The sequence below is a fragment of the Artibeus jamaicensis genome, unplaced genomic scaffold (genome assembly GCF_021234435.1).
Source record: "Artibeus jamaicensis isolate MK-2021 breed Jamaican fruit bat unplaced genomic scaffold, CSHL_Jam_final contig_432, whole genome shotgun sequence".
Lineage (NCBI taxonomy): Eukaryota > Metazoa > Chordata > Mammalia > Chiroptera > Phyllostomidae > Artibeus > Artibeus jamaicensis.
In genome coordinates, this window is record NW_026521828.1 from 14,907,937 (window position 1) to 14,920,047 (window position 12,111).

The 12,111-nt window shown below is 37.6% G+C and overlaps 1 protein-coding gene across 1 annotated transcript in view; it reads left to right on the plus strand.

The window, feature by feature from the left end:
• Positions 1–12,111, plus strand: part of JAKMIP2 (janus kinase and microtubule interacting protein 2) — a 135,452-nt gene that overhangs the window by 93,134 nt on the left and 30,207 nt on the right. The window contains exons 6-12 of the mRNA XM_037161894.2: positions 1,933–2,079; positions 2,740–2,880; positions 5,194–5,250; positions 6,127–6,246; positions 7,449–7,577; positions 10,067–10,150; positions 10,823–10,885. Of these exons, the coding sequence (XP_037017789.1) occupies positions 1,933–2,079; positions 2,740–2,880; positions 5,194–5,250; positions 6,127–6,246; positions 7,449–7,577; positions 10,067–10,150; positions 10,823–10,885 (741 nt within the window). The remainder of the gene's footprint in view (positions 1–1,932; positions 2,080–2,739; positions 2,881–5,193; positions 5,251–6,126; positions 6,247–7,448; positions 7,578–10,066; positions 10,151–10,822; positions 10,886–12,111) is intronic.

Here is a 12,111-nt window from a genome sequence, read left to right on the forward strand (position 1 = left end):
TGAGATTTTTGAGTTATCAGTATCTTTTTTGTTACTGATTTCTACCTTAATTCCACTATAGTCAGAAAACATATTTTGTATTATTTCATTCCTCTGAAATTTTGTTGATATTTACTTTATGACTCCAGCATATGTTCAATATTAGAAATATCCTATGTGCCCAGAAAAGAAGGTATATCTGCAATTATTAGAATTGGCTTGAGTCAAGTTTATTAATAGTCTTATTTTAAATCCTCTATTTGCTCACTGATATTTTTGTCTGCTTGCTCTTCTAACAGATTTGTTCATTTTCTTTCTTAGTTCTGTCAATTTTAATATATATATGCACATAAGTATATGAATGATGGTACTAGATATATATAAATTAAGATTTGTTATATGTTTTTGGTGTATTGGCCCTTTTATCATTATGAATTTTTTATCTCTAGTTATACTTTACATTAAATTTTTGTTTGATATTAATTGAACTATATCAGTCTTTTTCTTTAGTGCTTTCATGAAAATATATAATGTTCAACCTTTCTGTCTTGTATTTAAAGAATATCTTTTAAAGAGCCATTTTGTTGGGTACTGTGGAACTGTGGTTATTGATGTATGGTACATTAAAATTACAGATATTTCCTTTTCTTTATGTTTATCTACACTTTCTATAAATAGCATATATAGGTAAATTTAAATATTTAAAACACTTGGCATTGACCTCCAGAAAAGAGACACAGGTTAACATAGTAAACCTAGGGGAATAATTTATTTGTCTTACATGTACTCAATATTTAATATTAATGCTTCAGGCACTAAAGCTCAAAACTGAGGGTTAAATGAGATTATTCATAAAATATAAATTCAGTTTTGATTTTGATATAAAGTGGGAGTGTTCAAATGGCAATTAGGATAGAGTTGGAGAATACTGCTTTAGAGTCACAAGAGGCTTTTACAGTATTCACAGGTAACTAAGTCTCCTACCCCAGCAATTCCCAAAATGGTAAGTTCTCATAAACAGGAGTGAGTACTTTAAACAATCTTTTCAGATATTTCTGACACATCCCTCCACTTTTCTTTTTTTGGTAACCCCTCCCACAGTGCATACTCCTATTTAGAACCACTAGCATGAAGTGAATGAAGCAATCATGAGAACTTGAACATGGAAATTCAGTATGTATAGGGTGACCCTAAATATGTTATCCAAATGGGAGAGATTTGATACTAAAAGGAAAGACTGTTAATGGTTATCCTATGTCAACATTTATAAACTTAGACCAGTGTTTTTCAAGTAGAAATGGGTTTGGCAATACCTGGCATCTAGTGGGCATCGGCCAGAGTGGGCTAAACATCGTACAATACACAGAACAGAAGAAAAATCTGGCCCTAGATTTCAGTAGTGCAGAGGTTGAAAACCCTGCCTTAGACTAGCCAGGCAAACCACAGTGTGTTCACAGTTAACTGTGGATAGTAACAATGCACCAACCATACTTTTCTAAGGCTTGGTGAGCATTAGTTGTTCTTAAACATGAATATCCATAGAGTTTCAGAAGTTTGTTTTGTTTTGTTTTTCCTCAGTAAAACTCTCTTTAAAATAAGCTTTAGTGTGAGTTAGGAGGCTTGGCAATATTCCTGACGGAAAGAATGAGCTCTGGGGACAACCAGGCTTGGATTTGGGTCCTGGTTGTGTTCCTTAGTGAGTGTGTGATTCCAATGAGCTGCTTTATGTCTTTCAGCCAGTGAGGCCCGGGGTGGGTGGGAGTGGGGTGGTGAGCAGGGTGGGGTTGGGGCTGAGCAATGCCAGGTACCTGGGCTGGAAGAGTTGAGGGGAACAAGGAGTAAGATTGCTCTTCTAGAACATTCCTAAAAGCAGATTCTTGGTAGCACTATTGGAGGATTATGAAGAATTTGGTGAAAAGCCATTTGAGGAAACTGTAACTTGTGTATTCTCAGTTAAAACGTGTTCGGGAAACCGAAAAACAATGTAAACCTCTTCTGGAAAGGAACAAGTGCCTCGCCAAGAGAAATGATGAGCTGATGCTGTCTTTGCAACGCATGGAGGAGAAGCTGAAAGCCATTACCAAGGAAAACTCAGAAATGGTAGGGGTCCCAGACTCTGCAAAGCTGCAGCTTCCTTTCTTATATTATACCAATCGCCTGACTTCATGCTCTTTCTCGTTTGTTTTTTTTTTAATACAATGTGCTATATATGAAAGCTTGGATTTTTCCCTTATGTAAGCAAGGAACCTTTAAAGGTTGCTGGCTCTGGGTTTTACAGGGCTTCTAAATTTGCAGAACAGTAGGAGTGCTTCCAGGAATCTGTACACTCTTTGAAAGGACTGAGATAGGGAAGTGTGGTTTCAACATAGCTGTCAGCTGCAGCACCTCCTTCCATGAATTCCTCTTAGGTGCTTTTTGCACAGCTATGCAGTGGGTATCCCTCATCATCTAAGAGCTCTCATGGTAGCTGGGGAATAAATGCCATCTTTTGTATTATGGGTGGGTAAGGCATATGCTAGTACGCTCTTTAACAGACTTTCAGTACAGCTATAGAGATTGTCAGACTTTCCCAAAGATTTCAGTTTATTATAGCAAATAAAATGTATTGTACTTGAGAGTTCTACTTGGATGTGTGTGTATTGAAGCTGTGAAGTTTTCAGATTTAGCTAGAGCCTTATAGAGTTTCTACAATATTTCATTAACTACTAAAGTTTGGGTTTTTTTAAGTCTTCACCTGTACATTCTTCTCTTGCAATCCAGAGAGAAAAAATAACAACCCATCCACCCTTGAAGAAATTAAAGTCTCTGAATGACCTCGATCAAGCTAATGAAGAACAAGAGACAGAGTTTCTAAAACTTCAGGTCATTGAACAACAGAACATTATTGATGAGCTCACCAGGGTAGGTCTTGATCAATCTATGAACGCTCAGCTGTTCCCAAGAACAAGTAGCCAACACATACTGGAAGCACTTAATAATTTTGGGTTAGCCCCAAAGGCCCAAGTTCATATGTTCAATATGTAAACAGGTTCAAGAGACTAGATTCCAAAAATACTTTGTATCATTAAATTATTTTATTTCTTTTCAATTATAATCTGATCATCAGTTATAATAAATTAATTTGTTAACTTATCTGGTAACACAGATAATAGCTGCAAAGCACATGAAACTTCCAACTGCATTACAATATGTGTAGGTATGTTGCTTGGGCATATTTTATAATTACCTTCCAGTATCAAAATCCTGAGACTCAGAGATTAAATATTTTACCTACAGTAACAGGACTATATGCATCTTGTTTCCAAGCACCTAAGTCAGTGCCCATCTAGCACTTAGTTGCAGTTTAATACATATTTGTTGAATGAGCAGTGACATCCCAGGTAGTCCAGCTCTTCTGACCGTAACTTCAGTACCCAGTGAAGCAGGTAGAGCAGTTATTGCTCCCATCTGCATTTGGATTAAGACCTTTCATGCCTTTGGGTTCCCCCTTTGCCCCTTTGTCTTTATACTGTGAATGGCATCTCTGTCACTTCTAGACCACGCCCAGATCCAGAAAGTTGAGGAACTGGTGATGGGGGATTTAGGTAATAGTTTCCAAAGTAGAGAGAGCAAGGTGATTTATCACCACTGAGGGAAGAAAAAATTATAAGTTTTGTTTATAATTACATGTGGTTCACCCTTTTAAAATTCTCTATGTTGAGTACATGTTATAATACACATACTCTATTAGGACGGTACCCTAAGCATACATTTTTTTGTAAAGTTTCAGATATATTGAAGTTGTATGATTAAAACATTTTTACATGTAAAGGTGAGAAATCAAAAATGGTTAACGTGCCCTGGCTGGTGTAGCTCAGTGGATTGAGCCTGGGCCTGCAAACCAGAGTATCTCGGTTCAATTCCCATTCAGGGCACATGCCTGGGTTGCAGGGCAGTTCCCAGCAGGGGGCACACAAGAGGCAACCATACATTGATATTTATCTCCCTCTCTTCGTCCTTTCCCCTCTAAAGATAAATAAACTAAACTTAAAAAAAAAACAGTTAACATCACTGGCTTAACCAGATTATTCTTCATGAGTGGCCTTCCAAAGTGCTATGTCTTTCCCTTTACCTCCATACCCTTCAAAACAAATAAACCTCACAGATTCATAAGTCTAGGAATTTGCTGGGGCTTAGGTATTCTGAGTTTAAGCCAAATGTTTCTTGAAGACTTTTGACACATTAAGGTATCCCAACCAGACTCTCAAAGACACATAAATGTCTCTTATTTTATCTACCCTTAAATGTGTACAGTAAATACCTAAAGTCCTTAGTGTATGAACACCAAATTTTCAGGATATTTCTATTCACTACAGTGAACCACAAAAACATTATTTCTAGATATTCTTTGAGTTTCCCAGAAAATTCAGCGAATACTCTCCTCCCTCCTTCCACCCCTGAAAAGTTACTAGATCAGTGATTTTCAACCATTGTGCCCCAGGAATTTTTAAACCAGTCAATGAATATTGAGTCAGGGCACTGATCTCTTTTCCTTAGATTCAAATAGCTATTTGGTGTAAATGAATCAAAATCATACCTACATTTTTGTCAGATCAGAAAAAAATGTATTTTGGTGTGCCACAGAATTGTAGTAGTTTATGTGTGCCATGAGATGAGAAAGGTTGAAAATCGCTGCCCCAGATGATTTCAGCCAAGACACCCTGCTCCCATGATGTCTCTGAGTGACGACTTCAGAGGCTGCAGGTGAGAACAAGGATCCAAGAATAGCAAAAGGTAACTCTCCATGCCTTTCAGGTGATTAAATGAAAAGGATAAGGTGTGACTTTATTGTGAAGTAACATTTTTTTCAACACTGAAATTTAAAGTAATTTTGGGTCTGAGAATACTAAACAATTGTGCTTTGGGAGAATAAGAGTAAATATTTCATAGCTACTTGACGATTTAGAAACACAGTCCACATCCTGATGGTGAGGCTCTCAGATCCACAGAGGTGATCAAGAAGAGAAGCTGGAGAATATTCTCACTTGGAAAATAGTCAAGCATCACACCCAAGAGTTGCTGATATATAAAACATAATCTTATTATAAATTGAAATAAATAATGCCTCTGTGGAAAAACAACTCTGTCTGTGCAAAACAAAACAACAACAATAAAACCTATAGGGAACAATGCAGGAACTCAAGATCTGGAAAGTCTTTTTCACTTGTTTTCCAGGACCGTGAGAAGCTCATCCGCAGGAGAAGGCACAGAAGAAGTTCCAAGCCAATTAAGGTAATGAGCAAACTGGGTTAGCAGGCTTTTGCCACAAACAGTGAGGCAAAGATGTGATAAATCAGATGTTCCTGAACTTCAGCAAACCATGGGCTTTATTTGATAAAAGAAAATCTCTTCTCTTGGCAGTTCTAAGAGGTCCAGAAATGATTGTGTTGTGAGCTTTGACATGAAAGGGTTTGCTTTCATATGACTCTCTGTGTTAAAAAGCTACAAGGTTTGACATAGAAAGGGTTGTTAGAGAGTCATGCTCCAGGAACATATAAGTGCCACATGATTTTCTGCCTCCCACTAAATAATATTAGCATCTGATACCCACCCTATAATCAGTTAGTATAGTTTTATTATTCACTTGGATGGCATTATTGATAATGATATTCTCAGTTCATCAGTATCTCTATAGCCTCTTATGAAATAATAAAACACAAAGTTTTATTATGTAAACTATCTGATTTTTAATTCTCTCAGGTACATCATTTGATTTGGATATGGAATTAGATGGTAAGACTTAAGATTTGATAATCCTCTTCACATAGAGGCCAGGACTTTTAGAGTCCCTTGGTGATTTTTAAATATTGGAAAGGAGTAAGTTACACAAACTTATCATGATATAAAAATACTATAAAAGAAGCTATGATGTTTCCATGAAGAGAGCCAATATTAATTAACCTCTAAACATCAGAAATTGAATAACATGGGTCAAACTTTTATTGGAATTATTATGGTCATATCCATATTTGTATTTCATCAAAGAAGCAATAAAGAATCCAGGTCATCTGTAATCACTGGCATGTATGCCAACCGACAGTGCTTTGATAATTTGCCAGCTTTTCCCAGTTTACTTGTGTTGGTAAATGTGTACTTGTCCACCATCAGAGGCCTGTTTTGGACCCATTTATTGGCTATGACGAGGACTCCATGGACTCAGAGACATCATCCATGGCATCATTCAGAACAGACCGGACACCAGCCACTCCTGATGATGACTTGGATGAAGTAAGCTTTTCCACCTCTTTCGGCTTTTGTGGTGATGTCACCAACTCTTTCCTTAAGGGGGAGAAAAAGCATTTCACTCCTTATCTCTTCAATGAACAAAAATGATCTCATAACAGTGACCTACTTTGAGACCACACTTGACTTTGAGACTTTGATATCTATTAGAAATAGTTCACCTGTGTCATGTAGCCCTTTTAGAAACTTTTTTAAAGTTCAGCTCTGTAAGCCAAAGACTTATTTCAAAATAAAAGTTATTGCTCAAAATTCTTCAGCTAGGGAACCTGTGAAGAAAGAAACAAGCTTAGACATATAATTAAGACAGTGTGTGCCTAGACCACCTTCATCAGAACCATCTGGGGATGTCTGTTACAGTGAAAACTCCTAGACTCTACCACACAGCTCCTGACTCAGGATTTTTTGGGTGGAACCCCCAAATCTGCATTTTTTCACAGAACTTCCTGGTGATTATAAAACTCTGTTTTTTAACAATTTATCTGGGGAAGAAGTTGTTGATATGAATGTGTTGAAAGAAGGTGAGGCTACAACTCTGAATATCATTTCCTCAAATTTGGATCTGTAATCAGGGTATAAATTCTTGTCATTTGCATCCAAAATTGACTGTAACCCAAGCCCAAATAGGTAATAATCAAGTGCTTCTTTTGTTAAAATACTTATTTCTGAGGTGCCCATCTTGACAATATTACAGTATTTTTAAATTTTATTTTTCAGTTACACTTTACTTTCAATATTATTTTGTAAAAGGTGAGAGATTTATATGCTCTAAAGAGAAACTAGAGTATCAGTATTATTTTGTATTGGTTTCAAGTATGCAGCTTTAGACATCATATACTTTACAAAGTGTCCCCTTGATACTCCCAGCAGCCTCCTGGCAGTGTACATAGTTGTTCCAATATTATTGACTAGATTCCCTGTGCTGTATTTTACATCCCCATGACTATTCTGTAACTACCAAACGTACTTCTCAAACCCTTCCCCTTTTTTACCCAGCCTCCCAATCCCCCTCCCCTAAAGTATTATGAAATTTTTGTCCATCTACATATTTTAGAGTTAAGAACATATCCCATGGAATTCAAAATTAAACAAACCTTTAACTTCTCATTAAAAAGTGGAATATTTCACATTGAACACAGGACTTGAAACTAGCATGATTATTTCTTAACCATTTGCTTTTCCACCTCAAGAGTTTAGCAGCTGAAGAATCTGAGCTACGATTTCGACAATTAACAAAAGAATACCAGGCCCTCCAAAGAGCATATGCCCTCCTACAGGAGCAGACTGGAGGCATAATCGACGCCGAGAGAGAGGCCAAGGTCAGTGTGCATCTGTGGACAGTGCTTGGAATTGGCTTTTTAATGCAGTGGTCACAATATAAAAAAGAATCTTGGACATAAAAATATCAATAGGGTAGCTTTCTGTGTACCCTTCTCTCCTCTGCAGCTCTTAAACTGTTGTATCTTTCATGCCAACAAACCTTGGATCTGGAGACATTAAAACTGGTGTGGATCGATGCTTCTGTCCCTTTTAGATAGTTGAGTACCTTGCTATTTGAAAACTTACATTTCCAGACAATATTGAATGTTGCTAATTCATTTTTTTAGTTTCTTGCTTGGAAAAAACATTTTATCTTTCAAAAGCAATGATTAGCCAGTTTCTGTTCTTAGTTAATAGGTGCACTGCATTATACTGACAGCTTACCAAGAATTTTTACCGTCAAAATCTCATTTAATCCTTGTAATAGCTCTCTAAGGCAGGTATTTTATAAAAAAGGAATTTGAAGCTTAGAGAGTTTAATTAAATTGCCTCAGATCACACAGGATAGCAGGGTACTGTTCAAAGCAAAATGGGAAACTGATACTCCATCTCAAATCTTACTGGGTCAAATGTTTCTTTCATTTTTCACAGCTGCCTCTCATAAGCCTATTTCAAAAAAATGCACACAATACTAACATTTAACATTTATTTAATGCTGGCTGTGTTCCAGGTATTGTGCTGAGCACTTTACTTACTGCTAGCTCATGTAATCTTTTAATAACTCTGTCCATTACTCACTCTTATCTTCTTTTTACAGAAGTGGAAATAGTAAGAATTAAATGAAGCTTAATTTGCTTAAAATCAGAATATGTTATCTTAGATTATAGCTAGGATACAAAATTAGTCTTTCTGAGTTCAGAGTCATAACCACCAAGCTTTAATGCCCCATAGATTAAGATTAACGAGGGGCAAGGAGCGTGACCACCAGTAGTTTTATCCCACTTCTTATTTAGAGGGTCTACAGTACCCTCTGAGGAGTGTTGTAGGGCTTCCTGTTAGTTGCATATTGGGAAAGAACAGATATCATAGTTATATATTTTTTAATGGCAGCATATATACATGCACACACATATGTGAGTAAACGTGCTTGAAAAAAGAACACTGTGATTTGGAACACACAGGCAAGCAGTCATTAGAAAGGGATCTGTGTGTGTGCTTTCATCGTTAGGCCCCCAAACTATGATAGTTGCAGTTTTCCATGTCAACATTTATTAAGCGCTCTTCCCAACATAAGATTGTCAGTTAAAGTAATTAACAGGTGCTTTGTGGTTTACAGGGGTGATGCTGTAGAAACCAGTTCTTTCTCTTATCTCACTTTCTCATGTAAATAAAGGTGTAGCATGATCTCTGGCCATTAAAGTAAAAACAAAACAAAATAAAAATCAAAACAAAACTTTACTGTTCAAAGCAAAATAGTCTAAAATGAATCAAATGTGAGAAAAAGAGCAACAGAGTAAATTTAAAGAAGTAGAGGCACACTAGAGGCAGCCACACATTATTGTATTCTCCCCCTCTCTCCCTACCTCCCCTCTCTCTAAAGATAAACAAATAAAATCTTTAAAAAAGATAATGTAGATTGAATAGTATCGATGAAAACAAAAGGTAAAATTTTGATACAACAAAAAAATAGAGTGTGCTCAATACCCCATTCAAAGTTAAAATAATTTTTGGCAAATTAAGCTTGGAATTTTTTAACCCAATAAAGGTAAATATAATATTTTACAATCCAGAGCAATACAAAATAAAGAAAGGATACCTACCACTGCTGACTTTATTCATCTTTGTAGAACCTATCCAGATAAGAGGAGAGAAAAATATGTGTATAGACAGAAAACAAACAAACAAAAAAAGCAACCTAATTTTTTGCAGAAAATAAGATCATATACACAGAGAGTACAAGAGAATCTAAGAACAAATTACTAGGCTTAAATGAAGTAGGGTTGCTCCATACAAGGTCAACGTTCAGAATTACTGATACACACACACGCACAGCACTTGCCAGATACGCATACATGTGCATACATACATGCATAGATTTGGATTTAGATACAGGGTACAAAGTTGGCTCTGAAAGAATGGGAAGATTTTGGAGGAGCAAAACAGAAGAAGGCTCTTCAGCAGGGGAATGTGTTCAAATGAGACAGTAGAGAGTGACAAAGCATAAAGAAATGAGGCCGTCACCAGCAGGTAAGGGGTAGCCTTTGTGTTGTTCATGAATAGTGAGAAAAGATTGAACATAAAATGGGGAACCTCAAACCCCAGGCTAAAGAGTTTGAATTTTAATCCAATGGCATTGAATCCAAAGGGAGCCACTGAAAGTTTTAAGCAAGAATTTAGGTCATAAAAATAGTTTTAAAAGATTATTTGGTTATAAATATATTCTCTCTCTTTTTTTTGTCTTGTTGAGTTCTAATCAAGGAAGCTAAGGGGAAGAAAAATACTGAATTACCATTTTACTTACTGAGTTCTGGAATTTCGATTTCACTAGGCCCAAGAACAGCTCCAAGCAGAGGTGCTGAGGTATAAAGCCAAAATCGAAGATCTGGAAGCAACTCTGGCTCAGAAAGGGCAGGTAGGCATTTGGTTATTGGCTGTTCCATGTGACCTTCCTCTAGATCACCCCATGCATGGGCCGCACCCAGGACACGGCTTGGCTCTCCACAGTGACCTTTCTCAAGTGGTGTCAGAATGTTCGGCTCTCTGTTTCTGTCCCTGGTGTTTTTCTGGCCAGAGTGTGAACCCAGCTACAACAGCAAATGAGGCTGGGCAAAAGAGGGAGTGCCAAAGGAAGAGGAGCCCGGTACAAATAGCCTAGAGCTCACAAACTGCTAAGACAAAGATCCCCACTCCAGCTACATTCTCTGCCTCTATGCTGCATTTTAATTTATGGTTCTGCATTTTAATGTTTTCCATCCATATGTATCTAGCCTGTGTGCATTCTGACCCTTGTCACTTTTTGCCTGTGTGGTCACTTCTGAGTCCCCAAAAGGCTGGTCCTGGATTATTCAGACTGAAAAAAGTTAGAGGTAGTGAGTGACAATGAAAAGGGGGTTCAACTTTCCTGGCAACTTTTGGCCCCCGTGTCTCTGAATAAGGAGCTGGCAGGGGTGGGTGTCATGTACCAGTCTCTAGCAGGCAAACAAAACCAGGTGAAAAGACGACAGTTCTGGCAAAGTGGTCTGACAACACAGGCTCTCCCGTGCCACTCTGAAATGCTGACTGCGCGATATTCTTTGTCAAACAGGACTCACACTGGGTAGAAGATAAACAACTTTTCATTAAGAGAAACCAGGAGCTTTTAGAAAAGGTATGTCGGGCGCAACACCCTAGTGGGGCAGAGGAGAAAACGATAAGAGATCCAGGAGCAGCAGGGGGTCCTCTCAGGAGTGGCACAGGGGCTAGGGGAAGGGGAGGCTTTTTGGCGCTGCACTCTCCCCTGCTGCGTGCTTGACCGCATCCCTGTCACCGCCATCGCCATCCATGGAGTGGCACGTGTGCATGGCTCTGTGCTGGGCATTGCGCCGACTCAGAAGGATGTGATCCCCGAAACCTATTGATGTGTTAACCATATATATATGCTGTATATATACTGTACATACATACATATATATATATACCCACACGTGCACTCATCCTATGTGGTTGTTCATCTACAAAAAACACACTATGAATAGGACTTGTTATTTTGTGCAAGGAAGTGACAGATTATGACTCCAAGGCCATGCTGCAACCCATCACAGACTGTGTTCTCACTTTAATCTTTTTGCTAAACTTGGCTATGTGTATGTATACATATATTTTTAGTAAGAGAACTTTTAAAAAGATGCCTCCAGAGCACAAAACTGTACATTTAGGATTTTACTCAACAAATCAAGATGCAAAAGCATGGTTTAGTCCCAATGTATATGTCATTTTGGGTATCTGAACATAGGTTTTTGATTTGGGGCAATGAAATATAACGGAGATCATTTTAAGTTCAAAGATGGCTTTTCCTTTGGTATTTACCTTCCAAGGAATCTAATAAAAATAACAAAATAATCTTATATTATTCTTGACAAAACAATTTGAAAACCTATTGGAATATGGGAAATAATTCTGTAGGTCTACCCAAAATTATGTAGAAATTATCTTAGAATAATTTCTACCAATATTTACCAGCTTTGACAAGTAATGAAAATTATAACACTCTTGTAAGTATGAGAAGAGAAAGCAAATACTTGTTCCCGCTCCCCTCCGGTCTAGCAGAGTGAAGGCATCCTATCTCACTTTCTGCATGATGAGAGGCAGAGCTGACATATACAAAGCAAGTGGCTGTTCCAGGACTGAGAACTCTACTCTCAGAGAAGTTAAGAGTCCCATAAAGAAACTGCATTAGATATTGGGCCTGGTCTGTCAATTACAACCTGTGAACCAATGATCTAATTGCTAGCACTAACCACCGGAACCAGGAATTTTCCAAATATCCCATTTCTGACCCCAATCCAAGATGCTAAGGAAGTAGAATCTCTTTTTGTTATCTAATTCAACTTCTAA